General features: G+C 32.9%; 2 protein-coding genes across 4 annotated transcripts; both read right to left on the bottom strand.

Moving 5' to 3' along the window:
• Nucleotides 1-1,727: 1,727 nt before the first annotated feature.
• LOC147383971 (Transmembrane proteins 14C) lies at nucleotides 1,728-9,047 on the bottom strand. Of its 2 annotated transcripts, none has more exons than XM_086425782.1 (7): nucleotides 8,806-9,047; nucleotides 7,405-7,572; nucleotides 6,084-6,330; nucleotides 4,287-4,454; nucleotides 2,353-2,399; nucleotides 2,222-2,262; nucleotides 1,728-2,116 (listed from the first exon to the last, which is right to left on the bottom strand). In XM_086425782.1, exons 2-7 carry the CDS (start codon nucleotides 7,510-7,512, stop codon nucleotides 2,029-2,031), a joined length of 699 nt encoding a protein of 232 aa, XP_086281908.1. In that variant the 5' UTR covers nucleotides 7,513-7,572; nucleotides 8,806-9,047; the 3' UTR covers nucleotides 1,728-2,028. The 2 variants fall into 2 exon arrangements, with proteins under 2 accessions (XP_086281908.1, XP_086281907.1); XM_086425781.1 differs by having other exon boundaries at nucleotides 7,405-7,560.
• Nucleotides 9,048-12,179: 3,132 nt separating this feature from the next.
• LOC147383970 (uncharacterized) lies at nucleotides 12,180-23,911 on the bottom strand. Of its 2 annotated transcripts, XM_086425402.1 has the most exons (5): nucleotides 23,751-23,911; nucleotides 19,103-19,426; nucleotides 12,750-12,792; nucleotides 12,575-12,669; nucleotides 12,180-12,494 (listed from the first exon to the last, which is right to left on the bottom strand). In XM_086425402.1, the coding sequence occupies exons 1-5, from the start codon at nucleotides 23,823-23,825 to the stop codon at nucleotides 12,384-12,386; spliced, it is 648 nt and encodes a 215-aa protein (XP_086281528.1). In that variant the 5' UTR covers nucleotides 23,826-23,911; the 3' UTR covers nucleotides 12,180-12,383. The 2 variants fall into 2 exon arrangements, with proteins under 2 accessions (XP_086281528.1, XP_086281527.1); XM_086425401.1 differs by lacking the exons at nucleotides 12,180-12,494; nucleotides 12,575-12,669; nucleotides 12,750-12,792 and adding an exon at nucleotides 18,257-19,018.
• Between the last annotated feature and the right edge of the window lie 640 nt (nucleotides 23,912-24,551).

Here is a 24,551-nt window from a genome sequence, read left to right as displayed (position 1 = left end):
ACTTTTTGGTACATATTTTCAAAAATTAGGTCTTTGACGTCATTATCCCTAATTTAAATGCTTTAAATTCTGAATTCTTGCTTCATTACACACGTTTGAGGTTTCGACTTCATCATATAGGCCTCATAGGTTATTATTCAAAATTTTATTGATATTTTAGTGGACTGTTCCCTATTATTCCTAGATGAATCAATGAGTTTCAAATTTGTATACTGAGTCACTTTAAAATTCCACCGAGTCAAATTTGTTGTTTTTCATCTCTTAAAACCACTCCAACTTTATTTTTTTTCACTTTTACCCCCTTGACCTGAAAGAGAATGTCTGTGCCGTAAGTACTATAAGAACTTATTGAATCCTTTTAAGTAGATTTCTATCGAATTTATGTTGATGAATTCGATATTGACCTACCGAGTGAAACTTCATTTGATTTATTTAAGGTCTATTCGTTACAGTTTGCAGTTCCTACTTTAGGATTTGGGGTTTGGGCAAAGCATAAGCCTAGAGCCTAAGAAGCTACTTTCAAGAAAAACTTGTTCGTTACAAAAATTAAAAAAGTACTAGACTTTGAAGAAAAACCTGAAATTGAAGTTTATTTGACAATTCCCAAATGTTGGATTCTGACAAATTGACCAGATTGTCCTTACATATACAAAAACTATCAAATGACATATGAAGACCACATATGAAGACCACAAATATTAAAATAATATTAAGTAATTATAAAATAATTAATAAAAATTTTAATCAACTAACATTTCAATTAAACATGCAAACATGTTTAACCAAACAAAAGATTTTATATAGCAGAAAACATCTTTGAATATCTCAAAACCAAAAGGTGAATCTAAAAAATATAGCAATGCGTTCCACCATTAACAATTTGAAGATCTCAAACCCAAAATATTCTGATTGACAAAAACAATCAAGATCTAACATGTTGGTTCAATGAACCTTACATTTTATTTGATTTTAAGAATCATAAAGAGAGATAGAAGCATAAATCTTACAAAAATTAGAGGTTTTTTGAATGATTTTGATGAATCTGATCTCGCATGTTGATGCCCTAACCCTCAAAGCCCTTTCGGTTCCATGAACATGCACGTTGTGTGTAAATTTTTTGTTTTGAAGGATGCTGGAATTTGATGTAAAGGTGAAAGGTATTTACATATTTTCCAATGAGCCGCACCCTGCGAAGCACCTATTTTGCAGCTCCATCTTAACACACATAACTGCTACGTTTAAAAGCCGAAAAAGCAAGTATAACCCAAACAAACGTTGGTCCAACAGCATTATTAGCTTAAAAGCTGTAAAAGCCACAAAAAAAGCTTAAACGAACAGCACCTTAATTTTTTTCCCTACCGACATTTTCAAACAACCCCTAGATTAGAAGTCGATGTTTCCTCGATCCTTTCTAACTTACTTTGCCAGATCTAAGCATATTACTTGTTGTATCACGAAATCCATGTTGAAACTTCTGTAGATGCAAAGAAAAAGAAGAATGAAAGAGAGAGAGAAGAGAAGAACACTCACACCATCACCGACACCAACACCGACTATGGTTTGGGATGGTGGGTGAAAGCAATAAAACTAAAATTACTGCTTTCGATAAAGTGGGTGAGACGAGCAAAAATGTGGGTTCAAATAGCACACCCCTAACTAAAAAGTAAAAAACCTGTAGATACACAAGCCTTTTGCCAGGTTTATTACAGATGCATAACCCCAATTGATAACTTCAACAGTTTAATGTGCCAAATAGAACCAAAATGTCATACATGATAGATGTGTCTACTTGTGGCTATTATACTTACATAGTTATGTTTTGTTCCTTCAATTTCAAACTAAACGATGTTCTTATAAATACAATCGAGCTATACGCACTATTCTCACAACTAATCCTACACTTATCGTGCGCGTCAACCAATAAACAACCCATCTGCCCCGCTTGATTCAACTCATAATCAACTAAGTTACAATGGAAAGAAAAGATTTTAAACTTTAAAAATGTGATCTAAACTTGAGAGGTGTGAATCACGACGGAGTATTAGTGGCTAACTTCTTTGGTGGTGGGTTTCCTCCAGAGAGCATCACATAAGAATAGAAACATAGCATTGCGGCACTGCCATTCGGAAAAATTAAATAAGTGAGTTTACGTAAAAGGGGTGAACGTCCAAGCTCAAAACAATCTAATCGAAGAAAACATTGAAACCAAATCTGGGGGTACCTTATAACCGCATAAAAGCCTGCGGGGAAGAGTTTCTTTGTCTGCGTACACAGCATTTGATGATATTTAATGCAAAGCAAACGGTTTAAATTATGAGTCGTAAACTAATGTGTGGTGATGAGATGGCCTACCAAAGTGTAGTTCTGAAAATGCTTCCAGAGAAGGGCCACTGATAGTGCTGCAAGGTCAAGAAAGTGGAGCTAAGTAATATTATTGTAGAAATTAAAAACCTGATAAGCTTAAAAACAGAATTTGAACGGTTTCTTCAAACAATTGACGAAATTCCAATCGGGCACAAGATTCCTACCATCAAGGTTTTAACCATCTCTGTCAGCTTTCCTTGATATTAACCTGTATTAGGTCTCACTCCTAGATTCCATTTCTAATTTTGTCATTCCTTGTCTTTTCCACTTATACATGTTACAATCATTCCATAAATATATTGTTTCTTGATTGTCTAACATTCAGGTCCATAAAGCATAATTGGTTTCATCATTGTCCCATAAAACTCTTATAGTTTTATTTGTAAGCAACATAATATTTTGAAAGCACATTTGTCATTTTGGACATGCAACTTCAATTCTGTGGGATATTTCCTCTTCAATATCTCTCAAATTTTATTTATTTATTTATTTTTGGGATAGTTAAAGAACAAGGAAACTTCATTAAAAAGGGGGTCGAGGTGACCACCCAAAAAAGTACAAAAACACAAGATCTATCAAAAGAAACACCCCACACTAGACACTATTCCATGACTAGATTACAAACCCTCACCCACCTTACAAACAAAAAAGATGCCCCGGAATTCTTTAACAATTTACACCACAAAAACAAAAGAACTAAGAAGGCCAACTCAATATCCTGAGGACTTGATTCCTTACCTTCAAAAGTATGATTGTTTCCCTCCTTTCAGATGCTCCAACAAACCGCAAGGAAAGCAAGCTCAACAAAATGCATTTTGAATTAGTGAAGTGATTCCCTCCAACCCAACCTACTCACAAACAACGCTTGCACTGAAGAAGGGAAGCAACCCTCCACCCTAAAAAGAGACGAAGAAATGAGACCAAATCTCACAAGAGAAGCGACAATGCAGAAGAAGGTGATCCGCCCCGTCCCCTCCTTGCAAAGAGAGTAAAAGCCCCCCTCCTAATCGAGTTATCCAGCGTTGCGAGCCTCCCAAAAGTGGAGGACCAGATGAAAATCGAAATCCTGGAAGGCACCTTACCTTGGCAGATAAAAGAATGAGGGAACCCAATAGGAGAAACTGGAAGCCCTGCATGGTACATGGACCTTATGGAGAAACAACCATCCCTTCTACCAACCCAACACCTACAATCCTCAACATCCTCAATGACTGGTGAAGACTCTTTAAGTACCCAATTAGTCTCCCCAGACTCTCCACCTCCCAATCGTTGAAGGCTCTTCTGAGACCAACACCCCAACTCCCAACCAACCATCCCATTCCCACCTTCCCTACTAACAAAATAAGAGATAACCTTGCCCTTTTTCAAGGACACCTGAAAAAGATCTGGGAAGTTTCTCACCACACCACCAATCCTCCCAAAAACGAAAATGTTGACTTTTGAAGTACTCTCTGTCTGTTTTTAATTAATGCCTCACCTTTTAAATTTCTAAACCAAAGTTGCATTACATGTATACTTAGTCTTGGTCCTTATTTCAAAACCTTTGGTTTCCAAGCTAATTTCTCCATTGTTCTAGTGCTGCCTCTGCTCCTCTAGTCTCATCAACCAACACTACATCATATGTACCACCGAGAGGCCTCCCATTTGTGAACGGTTGATTCATCCATAACAAGGGAGACAAAATCTTGAATGCCTACTTGCAAACCCACTATTCCTCACTAGTTCTCTTTAAAACTGTGTCCTTACAAGAAATTTCTACACTTACAGAAAGTTTTTTAATGAATAAAGTTTAAAGGATTTTCAAAACAGTAGAAAAAAAAATTATTTCAAGGAAATACATTCTAGGAAAAAATTTCCCAAGCTTCCATATATAGGAAGTCAGCATCTTGAACATATTTAAGCCATGGAAACTTTTGAAATACCTGCTTGACCCAACATGAATGGTAAGCTGGATTTCCCTTGTCTCCAAACCTTTAAGCTAAAGGTGCTCAAGGCCAGTAAACCACCTCCATAAAGCACACTGATGCCTAGAGTTGTGGGATTCCTGGAAAAAAGAAAACCCACGATCCCTCCAATTAAAACTAGCCCACCTGTGAAAAAAAATATCCAACATTTATACAAGGAATTGAAGCTAATATTAGTCTGTCCTACTACAACACACAAATAAGAATCTGAGTAGCACAGTTAAAAACTGAACTGTGCTATATATGTTGAAGCACAGGAAGATTTTGTCACAAGTCAATTCGATTCACAAAGTTCAGAGCAAACTGATCTAGTAACTAAGAGGGTAAATTACACTTGACCCCTACGGTTTGGCATAATTTTATGTTAACCCCCTAAAGTTTTGACAACTGCACTTAGCTTCCCAATGACAAACGTTGATATAACCTTCAAATGTCATTTTATTATTTTTATCCTCTTACTTTATCTTTCTTTCATTGAAAAAAAAAATAAAAATGCCCCCATTTAAACATTCTCACTCTTATGCATGAGCCCATTTTTTCACAAGGATATTTTTGTTAATGACAAAGAATGATATTTTAAGAAGGGTGAATAGTCTTTACAAAAAGTTAAAATAAAATAATAATAAATAATAATAAAAAAATACATTTTAACTGTTTAATTGACGGAAAGGGGGTAAGTGAGCCTGTTACATAACTATAGGGGAGGTAAGTGTAATTGTCAAAACATTTGGAGGTCAACATAGAATTATGCCATACCATAGGGGTTGAAAGTGTAATTTACCCTAATTAATATTAAGGAAGTGCAAAAATTATCAGTTCTGTGACTAAATTATCAAAGTTACTACCAAGTTTCAGTTCAAGAGATGGTTTGACTCATGTTACTGTACCTATGAAGACCAGTATTCTTTTTTTTTTTTTCTTATCTTATTTATTATTATTTTTTGGCTAGGCAAGCAAATGAAGAATGGCAATCAAAAGTGAAGGATGATAAGTGAAGTTGAATAGGAAAAATGCAAAGATGAATACTAAGCAACTGAACATAAATAGAAAAGTGTAGGTTACAAATAGAAAAGCATACGAAGTGATCAGTGAGAGCATGTTCAAAGTACAAGAAACTTGAGTGCTTGAATGGAAGTCCTTTAAGAAAACTTAGGATAGCATTGTTATTCTTCACTGTTAGCCATAACAATTCAAATGATAAGGAGTTTATGGGAGCCTAAAATACAATTTTACAGTTGGACAGAAAATGGAGCTCCTTGAAGATCGTGACAACTAATGGATCCATTTTTATGGCTGACCAAAATATGAATTACAGATTATGTTTTTGAAAATTATCCTGGAGAAAGAAAATATTTGTTCAAAGATTTTTAAGGAAATCCATTTTTTTTTAATTGGGAGAAGCAAGTTTTTGGTCTAGGGAACATTTGAGGATTGGAATGAGTTGTGAAAAGATTTAATTATGTAAATACCCTTAAATCAATGGAGGAAAAGTGAACGTGAAATTGGAATGAGGGCAATTATGTAAATACCCTAAAGGTATCATTGGGAGAAATTATACGTAGTGTGTATATATATCACTATTGATAAAATAGAAGGATGAACCTGAAAGAATGACACTGATGTGCAATTTTCCATGTAAATGAAAATATATACATAAGTAATGTAAGACATGTTTGGTTAGCCAAAGGCTCATCACTTTAGACCAAACACAATATATATGTAGGATATTCGGGCACTACGCTGAAGAATACTCACCAAAGGGAATCCCCAAACAGAAATCGTGGATCTTTGCTGCCTTTTTGGGAGGGGTGACACCTTGTTCATCTTCCATCGCATCCATCCCAAGATTTCCATCAAGTGGTTCTTCTTCAGTACTTGGATATGATTTCACTGTCCCTTCTACCTGTGACTTTGTTGAATCAGCCACATGTCTTAAAGTGGTTTTTGTCTCTGAAGTGGGAGCTTCAGTGCCACTTCCTTCCAATTGCATACAAACTGAAAACTGGACAATAAGATTCAAATAAACTATGAGTAGAACTGGATAATAAGATTCAAATTAGAATTAATACAACCAGTAAGTTGTTATGATAAACATATCATAACAAAGTCATGGAACTAGTAATGTCCAAAGAACAATATACTCGAAATTCAAATCTCGAGAGTTAAATTGTTACAAAAACTTCAACAATGAAAATAGAATAGATTTTTTTTATTTTTTTTGCCTTTTTATAAGTAGAATAACAGCACCAGCACCACTGGTATCATCCTTATTTAAGATTATAAACATAATTCATGAAATATAAAGAAGTGAAAGCAAAGCATATTAATTGTCATTTGAAAGGTTAAGCAAGTCTCCACTCTCCACTAGTGTTAGCGATGTTATTCTCTTTTAGGCAAGGTAGTTGTTACACTCTATTTATCTCTCTACGGTTTACGTACTCCCCAATTTTTCTTCTAGTGTTAGTGGAGTTATTCTCTTTTAGGCAAAGTGGTTACACTCTAAATGTTGTTTTCTGTTTTAAGGATTAATCCACGAAGTTGAAGGTGCGAAACTCTGTATGTAGTAGGCTAAAAAGTCAACTACTACTATGCTAAACCAATCATGAACTTTAACAAAGTTTAGATTCGACAATTATTCGGTGTGGGTAAATGGGGAAATTTTTGGGAATATATAAATGATGTTTTTTTATCGATATATACAAATGATGCTGTTTGGGTTTCTAATCAAAATCCATCATCTTCAACCTCCCAAAAGACCCAATCTTTCTTTTGACATTTCAATATTAAAGAAAATAAAATTTTGCAGAAAGGTATTTTTTTTTTATAACCATATTCTGCAATTAATCCATAAATAGCCAATTAATTCATCAATCCCTTATTCAGAGAATTTTGTGACTATGTTCTGACCAAACCTAATTCAACAAATTATGAAACAGGTAGATCAAAGAATTAAAATGGGGGTTTAAATTTGAAAACCTCGGATACTATTAAATCTTGGTTTCTTTTACAAATTATAATGTTCCATCAAGTAAATTTTAAGAGAAAAAATCGGAGAAGAAAGAAAAAAAAATTGTACCTTGGAACGAAAGGGGGCGACTAAGACTGATCGTTTTCGAAGATTTAGGTTTAGATCACGATTGATCAACGAAAAGCAAGAAATCTGTGAGAGAGTTGTGGACGACATTTTTTCCAGTGTGTGCGTTTGTATGTTAGAGCGCGTCGGGGATTTCTCCTGCAACAAATACTAGATACAGCTCAGAAGAAATGTCAGATTGTATGAATGATAACACATTGCATGGGTTTGCTTCAAAATAAAAATAAAAAATCTATCCATTGATTGTCGCCATGACACTAAAAAGCAAGATACATCGAAAATTTTCCTGAAAATCCTTTTGTAAATAAAAAATAATCTCTCTAAATAATTAAATAAGTTCCCTTGTTTACAAATTCCATGTACACCTCATGCAGACATTTTTATTAGGGAAAATATTGATTGTATGATATACTTTATTTGTGACATTTTAATAAATAACAGGAAATTAATTATATTTAGTGTCCAGAAAGAAAAGTTATAATTTGTGAAGAATGTACCATGAGAATGACTGGAAAATAGAAGTGCTTCAGGGCACCTTATCAATTCACACATATTTTTGTTTTTGTTTCTTTTGTTTTATTTATTTATTTATTTATGCAGTATTCAATTCCAGCTGCTCTATCTTTCTTCAAGGATTGAGAAAATCCAAAGAGATTTCTAAAGGGTGGATTATTCTTTTTCTCTTATCAGTATTAAGGAGGAATTAATAACACAAAAGAGTATCATTTGGTGGACTAGAAAATTACAAGTTGTACGAAAAATCTAGGGAATTTGGAGTTAAGTTAAGACTGATCCACATGAATAATAAAGCCAACGTACAGCAAGAAAAACCCATATAGGAAACCTTTCCCAGTTCAGAACTATAGTACTAAACATTGCTACTCTCACATTAAATTAAACCCATCAAAAGAAGTATCAAAACACCTCACAATCAATATGGGTACTTTTTGTTTCCTTCAAAACCCATGGAGGATAAACTTGGAAAATTGATTCCATCCCCAAGTTTAAAGATTTGTATTATAATACAAATTCCATGAATAATTGCTCAAATAAAAATATTTTGGAATCAAAGTCAAAAACAGTAAGTATGCCACATTCCAGAGAGATCAAAAGCACATATTCCTCCCTAATTAAAATAAAACAATAATAATAATAAAAAAATGAAGAAACCCTCGAATTGGAACCTCAAAACAATCTATAATTGCCAACAAAAATATTTTTTTTTATTTAAACCCGTACCTATAAATCTCTTCAATTCCTCCCAAAAACAAAGGAATTGAAGATGAAACAAGAGATAGAGAAAACTCTACCAATCAATGACTGAGCAAATACTCTAATTCGATGATTTATAGGATTATATGCATCGATGTGGATTAAAATTACCTCAGATTGATCACTACAGATAGAGTATCGAGATCTAGATGTATATGTGTGGATCGCTGGGAGATCTCTAGTTCTTGAGTTGGAGTTGAAAACTCCAAAAGACCTGAAAGTTGATTTCGGGGATTTCTTCTGCAACAAAGGAGAGTCGTTAAGGGAAGCAGAGAGACCTCAGAGAATCAAATTGGGCGAATTTTTTCTGGATGGTCGGTCTACACTTGTGTTCTGGATGGGTCGTAAGTACAACCGAAATCTTTGTGAAGTCAACTTAACAAATCATCAATAGGTGTAAATTACACTTTCACCCTTAAATTTTGATATAATTCTATATTGATCCTCTAATTTTTCGACAATTACATTTACCTCACTATAATTATCTAACGGGTTCATTTACACCCTTTCGAAAAATGGGAGGTAAGGTTGGTCTAGTTTTATACAAATTCTGGTTGCATGGCGTTGTGAAGCTTGAACTTCTGAGAGTTGTATTTGTCCATCCTTTCTTTTCAGATTGGGTTGGTTTGAAGTCTACCCTTGATTATCGAAAAGAATGCGGTTAAAGCGTCCTTCCCCAGTTTCAGGTGAGAAAGTAAAGAAAAGCCCATTCAAGGTGCGGCGAAGCGTATCACTTCGATTCCAAGCCAAGGGCCAGTTTCGCGTCTCAAGGAAAGTCAAATTCCCTCTGAATATCACGGAGAAAAGAAGATTCGGAATTCAAAGGAGTGCTTCGACGAAGCAGTCCTCGCCTTTACTTGACAATGCAAGGGGCCTGTTTCTTATCGAGAATCATTATCTTGGTATTCGGATGATCGACTGGGCTATTTTTGACTTTGAAAATACACGATTGAATCTAGTAAGGCGGTTGTTGCAAGGGCACTTTCTTCTTTGCACACTGAATCAAACTACGCACTCCCTTCCGGTAAATCACTCAGGATGCTCCGCTTGGTCCGTTGCAAATGGAACCCCCCCTCGCTCTTCTAAAAAACAATTCTAACCTTTTTTAATATGAGTTTTCCCATGAAATCTATAGAGCTTTGATAGAGGATTACTAAATTTTTGAAATATGAATGTATAGAGCTTTAAAATATGAATTTTTAGACGATCATATGTCACAGGGTGGTAGAGGACAAAACTTCAAGAATTGTATTTTTTTTTTCTTTCAATTTCTAATTTCTTTTCATGACCTTGGAAGTTGGATCAAGCCCCTAATTTTTTATTTTTTTTGTTTAATCTAAGTTGTTTTTTAATATTTTTTTTATGAAAGCTATTGGCCAATGATATTAGATTGCCAACTTGAAGAAAAAAAAACTCTATTTTTCAACACCATGGATCAATACTAAAAAAAATTATTTTCAAAGTTATATTTTTAATACAAGTTTTTAAATCACTCCCCCCTCCCCCCACCTCGACAATATATATATATATATTATTAATAATTTTTCGACGAAATCTATAGGGTTGTGATGTTGAAATACTAACTTTAACAACAACAAAAAAATTGTTACTTTTCAATACCTTAAATCAAATCTTATGTTTTTTCGAATTATTTTTTTGAATCTAAGATTTTCGATGAAATCTATATGGCTATGATGTTGGATATTTCAACTTTGAAAAAAAAAAGAATTTAACAACTTGGATCAAACACACACGAAAAAAAAGTTTTTTATTTTCAAAATATGATTTTTCCATGAAATCTTGAGGACTGTGATTTTTTATTGCTAATTATTTGATTTAATTAGATTTGATATTTTATCAATTTATTTAAATCTCCAACGAGTAAGGGATATTCAACGCGTAAGAAATAAATACACGAAATGATGTAAGGAATAAATACAAGAAATGACTTGTGGCATAGGCACGGGCATCCAATAGAATATACATATGGAAAAAGAAATCTGAAACACACCTAAGAAGGAAATCAGTAAGAGAACCACTTTCCTTATTAACATAGTAAGATCTTACGCCTTACTAAGAGTCACTTTGCTTAAATGGATTACTACCTCAGCAATCCAACTCGACAACCCTATAAATTTCATCGAAAAGCTCAGATTAAAAAGAAAAAAAAAAAAAAAAATATATATATATATATATATATATCCTATTTACTGAAATAACATTGTTCATACTCTCCAAACAACTTACAACTAAAAAAGTGATTTTAGTAAATAATTTATATTTTAAACAGTTAAAGATCATATGCCAAAATACTGATTTTTCCCCTTTTAAGGAATTTTAATGTAAAAGCATTACAAAGGTAAAGGTCCTTTTAACCAAATTTAAAAAAAAAAAAAAGAGAAGAGGTAGGGAAGTGGAACCCCTCTTAACTAAGACTTAAAATGTGTCGGATTTTATCCCCAAATCCGAATATGAAATTAGATGCTTTGGTTTTTTCAAATATATCTGAAATAAAAAGATAGATGCGATATGGGTTGATGTTCCTTGACCCGAGTCAGATACAGGTACATTTCTATATCCACCTAAATCCAAATGATATATTACTTTATAAGTTATATTTTTATATTTTTTAGTATTTTTTTTTTCAACTAACACGCGTTGAGTATAGTTACAGAGGCCTCCTTCCAAAAAAAAAAGAGATTTTACATTCAAATCACATTTAGAGATTTTTTCTTGAAATAACCTTGAACGATTTAAAATTGTCCAACCCGACCAATCGAATCAATTAATTTAATCAGGTCAGATCAATATATGAGTTTGGTAAACTCAAAATGGTTCAGATATGATATATGGATATACTCATATATGGCTTGAACCCATCCTACTTTAAGGCCTACTAGTGTACAATCCCAGTAATTTCAAGATCTCTTCTCATAAATTGTAAAGTCATCTTTATTGGCTAAAACCCTAGATTTTTCTTCCCAAAACCAGCCTCTTGGGTAAATTTACATTTCAATCTATAAACCTTGAGAGCAAGATGATGATGATGATGACAACTGTTGATATAAAATTACAACACCATCATAATTCTTTGGATAATTTACCCATACCACTTGACCATGGTCTTTTCGTGGAAACTACCAAACAAATAGCCAAAATACCCACAGCTTCAACCTTTTGCCAAAACCCTTGATTTTTTTCATCCCCAAACCCACCATCTTCAATGTCAAGAGTAAATACTTTTACTCTCATCTTCACTGTCAAGATTCCATCTCTTCTTCAATCTTCAAATCTCAAGAACAAGATCGAATAAGTTGAAGAAAATGGCAATTTAGCAAGAAAAAAAAAATCAATAATTCCTGCAATAGATTGAACATATGAGGTCGAATAAGTTTTTTAAAAAATTCCAATATTTTATTTTAACAATAAATCACTGCAAGAATTTCGCTTTGCAAAACTCAAACCACACAAACTCCTCAGCGAGAGACACGAAAAAAGAGTAATAATTTATGTGCTTAAATATATAGTTCTTTGTATCATTTAAGATAGTTGAACAATACATTCTAATTTCGACCATGGCTAATCAATCTTCAATAGTGCCAGTACCGAGAAGCACTCTGCAACAATGCTGACACACACACACACAAAAGGCCACATGAAGGCCATAAATAAAAGATTATATACCCTATTTAGTTAGACTCTGATTTGCAATCTGCCTCTTTTAATGCTCTAACAAGATGGGTTATTCGATATTTGAGCTTTGCATTTTCTGTGACGAGCTTTTGAATCTCCATTGAAGCCTAAACATTGTAGATAAAAGTCATAAAACTTCTCCATGGCTTGCCAAATTAGAAAAAATATAACACAGAATAAGCCGTACCTTCTGTCTCTCAGATATTTGCGCAGCTTTTATTTCTTCAAGCTTTGACTCACGAAGTTCAACTCGAATCTTCGATAATTCCTCATTTCCAGTATCTGAATTGGCAAAAAGTTGAGTTATTTACATTTATTTGTGCAATTATAATTTGGGATGAATGTCCAATCTTGGAATTTACCTTTTGTATTAGCAAGTGCAGCTTCGAGTCTTGACAGGCGTTCCTTCATTAAAGAAAAAAGGAGGTCTTAGGATAAACCTTAGCCATATCTTAAGATGTATCATAACGAAGTAATTTAAGCTGTTGGATGAATTTAAGTTTATGACCACTAATTAAGAGTGTTTTGGCTCAATGTTACCTGGTTCGTCGATTCAAATTCTGGTTCGCCACTCTAGAATGAACCCAGTTTGTAGGGGTAGGTAGAGATAATTCGTTTCTTGGTTCGCTTTGGTTCCCTAGATCGGTTTGCTAGCTTGGTTCGCTTGTGCATTTATATAATTTAAGTATACAAGTTATAAGTTCAATCATAATGTTAAAAAATTCTAAGTTAAATAGAAACAAATTAATATAATAGTTTAAATATTTAATATAAACAATGAAAATTTTATATAATATATTGGTTTGGTACACCAAACCAATTAACAAATTGTTTGGTTTGCCGAACCCAACCAAAATTTGGTGGGTTCGTGGTTTGCTTGATTTTACGAACCCAATATGAACTGGTTCGGAGTAGTACCAATGAATTGGGTAACTCATATTCTTCTAATTTTCAAGGATGGAAAAATGATCATATGGTCAGTGTCGAAAGTAGATGCAAGAAACAACGAATACAATCAAAAGTAAAGAGAACCCGACACTGAATTTACGTGGTTCAGCCAGATTGCCTATGTCCATGGATGATGATGATGATGATGAGATCCTTTCACAAATTCCATGAAAAACAGGGATTACAATCTCTCAATCTCGTTTCCTAAAAAAAACTGAAGATCCCTCATAGAAAACCATAAAAACGAGTTCGCTAGGAATATATATACCATACAAAGATGAAATTGTCCTTAAGGCAAAAAGTTAAAAAATTGAGTACAAAGAGCAGTAATTTAAGCCATGGAGTCACTCCTTGGTGTACAATCCATTCAAACAATATACTCATACCAACAAAATATAAGGCACAAACATAACATGGCCCATATTCAAAAAAATTTCCAAAGAAAGGAAAAATGATTGTATGGTGAGAATCATCCTCATCAAGTTGATGTAGAGGCTACGATCCCAAGGTTAGCATATCAATTGTAGTCCAGAATTTCAAATTGACATACATGTCACCCAATGTATCATAGGGATCACACTATGATAAATACGTTCCTGAGTACAAATACTCTAGAAGCTACATATTTCAACACGTAGATAATGGTTGCTCGGAATAACCATCAAGTTTTTATATGCTACATCACCAATCAAGTAGATTATTTAACTGCAACTAGTCCATTGGGACATGTTATGCAAAATTCAGATAAAATTGGCTTGCAAAATTTAGATATGCACACGAATATGCAACAGCAAGCAATTTGTAACACAGATGTCTTTCCTCGTTTAGAAGTGTCAATGCAACATTATCAATAACAAAAATATGCTTGATGTTTCATACTACTATCAGATAAAGTATCAGCAACTATGTGACATAAATTACACTGATGTCTTGTTGACAAATAATAAAACGCAGCAGTCTCATACATACTACTTTCCACGTTATGTCCTTACAATTTTTTCCATATAAAAAAAAAAACAATTTTTAGAAAGTTCTTTAATTTATGATAAATTATACGACATAAGAAATCTGCATTTAGTTAAGTCATGTATATTAATAATTTATAGACTATATTAACCAATAGTTGATAACTAACTATTTGAACTAATTAAGATATTTTTTTAAATCATGGCAACTTGTGTTTGACACATGAGGTATGTGTTACTTATTAAAAAAAAACACTACAATATATGCTAGGGAATATCAACACGGAAAAAAAAAAAACCAAAAAACTTAACATCACATCTGAATATGTTTTTAGCAATACCAATAACATACAGACACACATACATATATACAATGGGTCCCACTCTCTTTATCTCAAGATTTATACACTATAACAACGTATCTCGAGGTTTACCTTTTTTGTTTTTTCTTTTCTTCCTCTTTCCAAAAATAACCCCAACTTCTTCTGCCCTTTCCAATATAACCCTTCCAACTTCATTGTCTTTCCTCTTTCCCCACTTTCTTAATAATACATCTCTAACTTTATTATTTTTCCTCTTTTACACCTTTAACTCCAAAGTTTTTTTTTTTAATAATACCCCTTCAACTTTATTATTGTCCATCTTTTACCCCTATATCCCCAAAGAGGATGCCCATGTGGGCACAACTGCACAAGCTAACTCTAGTATATATTTATTCTACAACCAAGCACATTTTCATATGGCAGGCACATTTAATACATTACAAGGGTATCATAAACATTTTATGCCGTTCTTTTTCCCTAAAATGCATTTATTACATCTTCCTATACAAAAAAAATGTGCATTACCATGTCACTTACCCATGACACAACCAACTATTAATATGAAAAATGTGAAAAGTAAACATGAAGTCCAGTGTTGCTGAACTTATATCAAATCCTTTGAAATGTGAATCCTAAAGATACATGTCAAGTGAAGGTACCATGTCAGTGAGGTGGTAAAAAGTCTCAGCGGTAACACAATGGACCACAAACCTAGGATCAAACCCCGCCTTTTATTTGCTTTCTTATTAAAAAAAGAAAAGAAAATACAGATGCATGTTGAATAGAGTCCTAATTATATTCAATGTGTATCTCAAGGATTTACAACCCCAAAGAGAACCTAAGGAATCCCGAAGGGGTGGCTCAATGGTAATTTCGGATCCAATAAGGACCCGATTGATTCAGCTGCCAAAATCTGCTGTCAGAATCTAAAACACTGAAAAGCTTGTTTGATAGAACTTTTTAAAACTGTTGTGCCTTTGACTAGAATCTAGTAATTATTGTTTAATATAACTTCTAAAATCTGCTGTAATAGAGTAAAATGACCAGAATGCCCTTAAGGTTGATAGTGCACCCAGAATGCATAAAAAATTAGTAGAATACCCCTATAAATATATAATTACACTAAATATATGTAAATATAATAAAATTATATAAAAAATTAAAAAAATAATTATTTTAATTTTAAAATGTTTATAATCTAAAAAAAAATTATAGAAAAATTTATAATTCTATAGAAATTTCGACAACATCTCTTTTTAAAAATGGACATACGAAATTTTACTGATTAACAAAATACCTACATAATACGCAATCCAACATAATGCACCCAAAATACATAAAAAAATACCAGAACACCCCTATAAATATATAATTATACTAAATATATATAAATATAATAAAATTATATAAAAAATTAATAAAATAATTATTTTCATTTTAAAATGTTTATAATTCTAAAAAAAAATTAATGTTCTTAAAAATGGATATATGAAATTTTCCTAATAAACAAAATACATGCACAATACGCAATCCAACATTCACATTACATCGTATATACATAACACATCCACATAATATCTAATTTATATTCTGACGTCATTTAAACATAACAATCATAGTTAATATATAACTAAAACTGAAATAAATAAAAACATGAAAAATATACATCCAACAAATACATACAAAATATATTTTTCATTCTTCTTATTTGACTTCGTTACTTTATCTTGAGGAACATTATTATTGATAATGTCAACTTCATTTGCCTACACAAAAGATCTTGCATGTCTCTATAAAGTAAAATAACACATGAATTAATATCAATCTCACCAAACATACACACCTAACATTAATATCAATGTCATATTACCTGCCAAGATGGACACCTATAAAACATCCTCTCATAATTTTCTTTTATTTTAGCTGTGACTAATGTTATCACTCGACTATATGAACAACATGGTAGATATGTATAGTTTGCCATCAATGTTATTCATCATACACAAAGAACATAAATAAATAAGCATCGAATCTTCGAAATATACTTAAAAACAGTATAATCTTTATTCCAACATTGAATAACAGTATTTATAATTACAATACAAAGTAAAAAACATAATATGAAAATGTATCAATGATTGCCAGTAAAAATGACATCAGCTATTGAATCCCTATGTATTTTCATTGTTTGTTGACTCTAACGACCTATTAATGAGGGAACTGGATACTCTTGATCAGTGATACCATCTTCTTTCACTCCCGTTGATCCTTCTTCCTTGAATCGAGCAAATTCTTCATTGACAATCGCATATTTTCTAATAAAATTGTGTAATGCCATGCATGCAACAATAATATTTCGTTGTTTGTCCAAACTATATGAACGCATCAACTTCAAGATTGACCATTTTGCTTTTAAAACCCCAAAGGTTCGTTCGATCACATTCCGAAGTGAAGAATGTAAATGATTGAATAGTTCATTTCAACCATTTGCCTGTGATCTCCTACAATTTTGTAGATGGTATCGAACACCTCGATAAGGTGCGAGATAATCATCCATGAGTGGGTACTCAGCGTCTACCAAATAGTATTTACCTATTATTTAAAAAAAATATTAATTTCTAAGATTAAATATAAACATACATAATTGACAAACGCTTAAATACAGACCTGGTGGAGGATATGAAAAATTTAAACTGAAAGTATTCACTGTCTTAAGGAAGACACGTGAATCATTAGCCGACCCTTCCCAACCAACCACCACATGAGTAAACATGTCAAACGAACATGTTGCCATTATATTTTGTGAGTCCTTTATGTCCTTGATATCACAGTTGTTCTGCTATTAGTACAAATGCACTAACATATGTCCCGTCTATCGTTCCTATACAATCCTACATATTTTTAAGGTATATTAATATATAAACATTAATAAAACAAAAAAATATCAAATATATATATATATATAATTACCTTAAAATATGAAAAAACGAGGATTGTTACGGATGTGCGAAGAGACTTCATTGAGGTTGGGAGGTATAATTAAGAACATTGACAAGTTCACAATAGTCAAAAGAACTTTGTTGAAATACTTGCTAACTGTTTGAGGTGAGTGATCGAAACTATTTACAATTAATCTTTGTCCTTGATTATGTCCTATTATCAATGAGACCATCGTTTGTTCTTGAATAATAACGTAGCGTTTCATCTTCAGTAGACATCGATCTTTCAAAATACTATACAGATTTAAAAATACGTGTCGTTCCATTCTGAATAATGCATGACACGTCGCACGATTATCATCTAGTGTTTCCCGCACAAAGTCAATCCCCTTTAACTGACTATTATTATGTGGCTCCCTATATATGAAATTATCGTAATAAAATAATGAGCTTAAGATGGCTCCTGTAGTGACCATACTTAAAACACTTGACTCGATTTGAACCGATGGTATCAGTCGTATCATCTGAATTGATAGTAATTGTGGTATCAACATCTGAATCCATATGACCTACTTATGAATCTATATTAGTCGTATATATCCATCTAATAGAAAATATTAATCACAATATCCATCCAATAACAAATAAAATATCTAACAGAAAATATAATATACATCCAACAGAAAATCAGATATCCATCAAATAGAAAATAAATTATCCAAACTTCATAGTATATTGCAAAAAGTAACCAATGTATATTACACCCTATAGGTGCATCATAAAACCCACATAAATATTAAAGTAACATATAAACATGTCTAAACATCTTTCTTAGCCATAAAATCAGACATCTCGTACTCCAACCACCCAAGACGAACCTCTGCTGATCGTAACGCACAAAAAACCTCTCTGAATTGTTTGTTCTTCATAAACATCTTCAACGCAAAACGATAAAGAGCACACTTGGGGGTTAAATTGATAGTTGGTCTAAGAGTTCTACCGACTCTTGAATACTGCCTTTCTTAACATGAGTGGGATTAGTAGAAGCAAATATCTGACTGTGAACTGCATCTACGAGCATCTCCAATGACTGGCAAATTTGCATAACAGTAGTCATCTTCTGCTTACGACTTTGAGATTGTAGAGTATCCCCACTTCTACGTCGAGTGGAATCTATGGGTGGGATTACAGTATTGGTAGCGTCAACCTCAAACTCATCAACATCATCAGACGTAAACTGTAGAAGTATCTGAGACTCTGGATGCTGGGTCCCCATGACATTATCTATATCATCCGCATCTAGATTCTCATCCTGGGGTGCTGATGTAGATGGCATTGTACCAGATGCAGGCAACCACATCCGGCTACCAGTAGCATATGTACCTCCAAAGATGAAATCCAATTGTTTCGCAAAGTTCAAAGGTTGCTTTCGGAATATTGTATCTTTTGGATGATGCTATAAAAAAATATAAACCCTAATTTACATTAATGGACAAAAATCTTAAAATAATTAAAATGATAAATTAACAAAAAATTGTACCTTTAACCACCCATCCCACCACTCATCACTTGCATCTAATATGCCGGTGTCAACATCATAAGAGATGTCAGTATTCGTGCAAATCTTATTCCAACGTCCCCAAATACCTTTTTGTCTATCCCACTTGTTCTTCATTTGCCCTCTATCGTAATAAACACCAGTTCTTTTATGAAACTCCTTGATCAAGAATTCATAACCGATCTTGTCAAGCACTTTATGCGGTCTCCTCCCCTTCTTAACTAAGTCATAACAGATCTCGACCCAAACTTCATGTCGTTTGGATGTCCAATCTGCTTTCGCACTCTTTGAATTGTTATCTTCCATCTGTCAATGGTAATAACAAGAGTAGTCATAGAACGGAAAATGTCATTTTCTATTTCAATTCATCTTGTAATATAAAATGACCCCACGTATTATGACCACACAATTTAAAATACTATAACATGATTCATTGGCTGAACAATGATCTAAAACTAATATAATTATAGAAAAAAACAAAACTGTAAACTGTTTGATTACTTACGCCATCTCAACCTACAATTTTTGCACAGTGTATAATCAAAGAGAGAAACCAGGAGCCAATATCAGGTTACCATATAGATAGCCGGAAGAACGTACAATTCTCAGTCCCACGGTGAGGGAGCCCTATCAATCTTTGAATGTACAAAATACAGTAATTGATGTGTGTGTGCGTGTGTAATATATATATATATATATATTTTGACATTTTCATTTCAATTACTATTGAAGTAGGACCAACTCTTATGTTTTGAACTAACTATCAACAGATGAGATTGAAAAGTCACAAGTTATTTGCATGTAATTAACTAAATTTTAAAATTTATCGAAGTCAATTCACAGAGAGATAGAAGTTACTTTCATGCAGTTAAACAAAGCAATTGCCAACTCAACTGAGTTTGTCAGGAGCAAAAGTGTTGGTTGCCAAGTCTTGAATTCAAAACCCATTAACGAATCTGTGTTTTACTAAAAGTATTCAAGTATCGAAAATGGAAATGATAATAATTCATCATCACATGGTTGAAACAATAAGAAAATCTATCAATATCCGTGCCTTGACAAAATATATACCTTTGGATAGAGTTGAATAATGAATACATATTGACGTTACAAACCTAAATATTTGAGATAAGGCATAGATGATGATGATGCTGACAAACAGGGGATGCAAACTAATCATGTAAGAGAAGGGATAACATTCCTCACACTCAAATATAATTAAATCTTACTATCTTCTCTTATCCCCATGAGTACAACGTTCTCAAATTTACATTAAAAAAATATCACTCCAATTGTCATTGTTTTTCATCTTTGTTTTCTAAATTTCAGTAGTAAGTGAAAATAATATCACATGTCTGTTCTCCAATTGGAGTTCCGATCTAAGTAAAATCACCCACGATTTACCTCTATAAAGATAATAACAATTAACACTCATCATTTCCGATCCAAAAAAATTCTATTAAAATGAAAATTATCCCTAAAAAAAAAATACATAAACAAAATTAAAACGAACTTTGAATAGGTAAGTGACAGTCTAATGGATCCACAAGACTTACTAAAATATATGATTTTTTATAATGAGGCACAATACGAAGTTATTAAATCCAATTCTATGGTATATTTTATTTTAGAGGTTCAACCAGGTTTATAGAACTTCAGATGGGGGTATGAGCCTATGTTTTCTTAATTGTAGACTTGGATAAGCAAATGGACATCAAAATCCAGATTTATAGAACTCCAGATGGATATAGTTTTTTTTTTTCATTGTAGATCTAGGTAAACAAATCGACAACGAAAACCCAATTTTATAAAACCCTAAAAAATATATGAATCTATTTATCTCTTGAAGTTGAGGAAACTAAAACCTGATAATATACGAATCTATTGTTCGTTTAGGGTTTCAGATCTTGGTGAGTTGAGTTGGAGATCGATAACTCCCCTTATAAATTTATAAATTTGATTATCGAATACCCAATAACATTATATTCAATTTATAAAAAATATATATATAAATTATTGAATACCCGAAAGCATTCGATACAATTTATGAATAAAAAAAAATTATAATCTATAACTACCCTTATCTTTCGAATCGATTTATAAACCCTTGATGTTTATCAACCAAAACCCTCGATTTATCAACCAAAACCCTTGATTTTTAAAATGAACAATCATTCATTTTTATATACAAATAGAGGGTTTCTACGATGAAGTCTGGTTTGCCTTGCCATCGATCAAAAATCAACGAATGTCAAGTTTGCCTTGCCGTCAATCAGAAATCAAAAGGTAAAACATTTTTACATAAAACGAATGTTTGGTTTGCACATCGAGGGTTTCTATGACAGAGAGAGAGAGAGAGATGATACTGCATGATCGCCTTGAGGTTGTAGATGAAGTCGAGATAGGCTAAAGCCTTGCGGTTCTATCAAGAACGATGATAGAGATTTGTGTCGAGATTCGAGAACAATGATCTATAGGGCTATTAATCTACAAGCACAGTTGCGTGCTGTCAAGAATAGAGAGAGAGAGAGAGAGACCGTGTGTGTGTGGTTATGACGAGAACGAAGAAGACTGTGGGGTTCTGTCGATTAAGAGAAGAAGAGAAATGAGTTGAGGGGCAATAACATCTTTTCACATGAGACGTTTTTTGGTAATTTGCGTCTCCCACAAACGCGATTTAAAAAGCGGTAAATTTGCACTTTTCTTATTTGCATTTAGAAACGCAATTCGGTAACTCAGATTTTTAACGCAATTCGTCGGAATCATTTGATTCAGCTTCAAAACTCTGTTTCACACCGCAAACGGACCAAAATTTGTGTTTTGAAGTTGAATCAATCGGACCTAAGCGGTGAGAGTCCATAGGTTGTGAGTTCGATATCCAGTATGAGTAGTATTTCCTCGGGGCCACCCGCGAGGGCGCACCCTCACTTACCAAGTGCGTGTGATGCGCGGGTGTTGCACATGCCCGGGGAAGGGACCTATATGCCTCCAGCCTAGGCTCTTCCAGTCCCCCAAGTTAGATGTAAGCTCGGAACACCCCCGTTGATGCAGGATGATGAGGGGAGATAAGAAAATGAAATATGATTTTAGGCAAAATAGGGGATTTAGGGAAATCTGGTTGGGGATTGGGTTAAGGATTTGATTTAGGATTGAGTAAACCCAAAAGTAAAATATTTTTTTCTTTTCGCAATTATGACAATTTCAATAGGATTGATGAAAAGGATTAAAGATTGGTTAAAGGTTAAGAAAAGGGATAAAGGATTCAAGAATCAAGAAAATCAAGAACAAGGAACTAAAAAAAATTCAAGAAAAATAAAAGAATAGAAAAAAGAAAAATAAAGATTGGAAGAAAATAATGTTATATTGGATTTACTCCAAAATGGCCTCACACCACACCATTAATCTCAACCATCCAACTAAAATAAGGAGATCCAATAGTTGTAAATAAACTTAAAACAACTTAAATAAAACAAAAGCAGAAATATCATCTATGTCCCAATCCCGTAATTTTATTTCTTTTGAATTTTCAGTCTATGAAAACTCATTAAAAAATCAATATAAAATTACCAAATAGCCCCCTAACACCTATACTAACATCATAGGCTAATAAAACATTAAAATAAGCTCAAAAAATATATAATTAAATCCCTAAAATAGAAAACTAAATAAAAATTAAAATCTATATCATCTTGGATCGAGTCTATCTCAACCAACCCAACAAACACAACAAATATAAAATATACACATAGGCAACAATATATATGATATAGTGTATATATGTAGTGTTTTGTTAACATGTGCTCAAAGGGCATGCACTTTGGGAATTGATTTTTATACCAAAACTGCCCTAAAAGAAAATTCTTACCAAAATACCCTCAAATGCTTATTCCCAAGGTTTAGTGCACCTTAACGGTTAACAAAACTCATTTATAAATGACCTTATCCTTAAATTATTGGATTGGATTATATCAGAATTCTACCAAATCCATTGACAACCCCATCCTCAAATCTACTCAAAAGAAGAAGGGTTTTGTAAAACTTGGTATTTCATCTCGACTTATCCCCCACTGATCCCCAATTGACTCACCCGAGTCATCAAGTCTCATACGATTAAACCTTTCAATTTACAATTATTTATTATTACATATTTATTTACAAATAATAAAATCTTTTAATAAAATAAGTTGATCAGAAGATGCTCAGTCACATGATCATATTATTTTAACTTAATAATAAATATTTAAATTATTAAAAAATTAATATTAAAAAAATCGTTGACTCGGGCGAGTCATCTCGGTCTTCTCCATAAATATATTGTTTTTTTAATCGGAAGTCTTCTCTATAATTTCAGACCAAATGATAGTCAAATTTTGTCCACAAAGATAAACCCTAGTTGTTGAGGATGAGTTTCTACTCTACATATCATTCATTAAAGGTAAGTAGCTTAGTTTTTTAACTATCAAAATTTTGCAGAAACCCTAATTCAATAAACCCTAAAACTTGGAAAAGATCTATAAACAAACATTAAAACAAAAAATCTTGAAAAAGCAAATCTTAACACTGTAGAATCGGATACTAAGAAACAAAATTTCAGAGAAAATTAAATCAAAGATGATGAGATTTCTCTAACCTCTGCTTCAGAAGCTCTTTGATAGAAGGGTTTCAACACCTCACGCACATCGCTTGATTTCGTGGATTCGGCCATTTTCGATTGCCCTAAATTATTTCTCACAATACGATGGAAGCAGAGTTGCAGAGAATAAGTAGAGTAGAATAAAGAACGTAACACAAAATTACGGATTTACCCTTACCAATGTGGTGTGGGTAATTTAAAAAACACTCATTTAAGATAGCTGCTATTGCTACCCAACTTTTACTTATTACACCCTGCTTAGAAATCAAGAAAATAAGAAAGAGGTAAAATACCAGTTCGTGTTCCGAATATGATGAAATTTTGAGTCTAGTACACTATTCATTTTAATTCCCAAAACTGTTTTCAAGTGATTTTATTAGTAGGTATTGTAGACACCCTAATTTGAACGGGCTTTCACTCGAAAAGGCCCAAAAATATCATATTTTCAATAAAATTAATCGACGAGCCTAAAAAGCCTAATTTATCGAAATGCGACGTTTTAATCGAACCAAAGACCTCTAAGACCCCCTAAGGGACTAGTGGACCTATAAAAAAGGACTTGACCTACCCCCACCTTCACCGTTCCGCTCTCAAAAATAAAAAACATCCGATTATCAATAAAATTCACCAACAAACTTAAAAAACTCGATTTGCCAACACGTGGCATTTTGATCAATCAAATGATTTCAAAAAACCTCAAAAAAATGAATAATTTAAAATAAGACTTGGGATACTCACTACCTCCCATAACTTTCATCTCTCCGCTTCCAAATCAAAAATACCCTAAGCTCACTTGAG

This window comes from Akebia trifoliata, chromosome 15, assembly GCF_017979445.1.
Source record: "Akebia trifoliata isolate Shusen 1 chromosome 15, ASM1797944v1, whole genome shotgun sequence".
NCBI lineage: Eukaryota > Viridiplantae > Streptophyta > Magnoliopsida > Ranunculales > Lardizabalaceae > Akebia > Akebia trifoliata.
The sequence above is the reverse complement of the archived record's forward strand: the minus strand, read 5'-3'. Positions and strand labels throughout refer to the sequence as shown.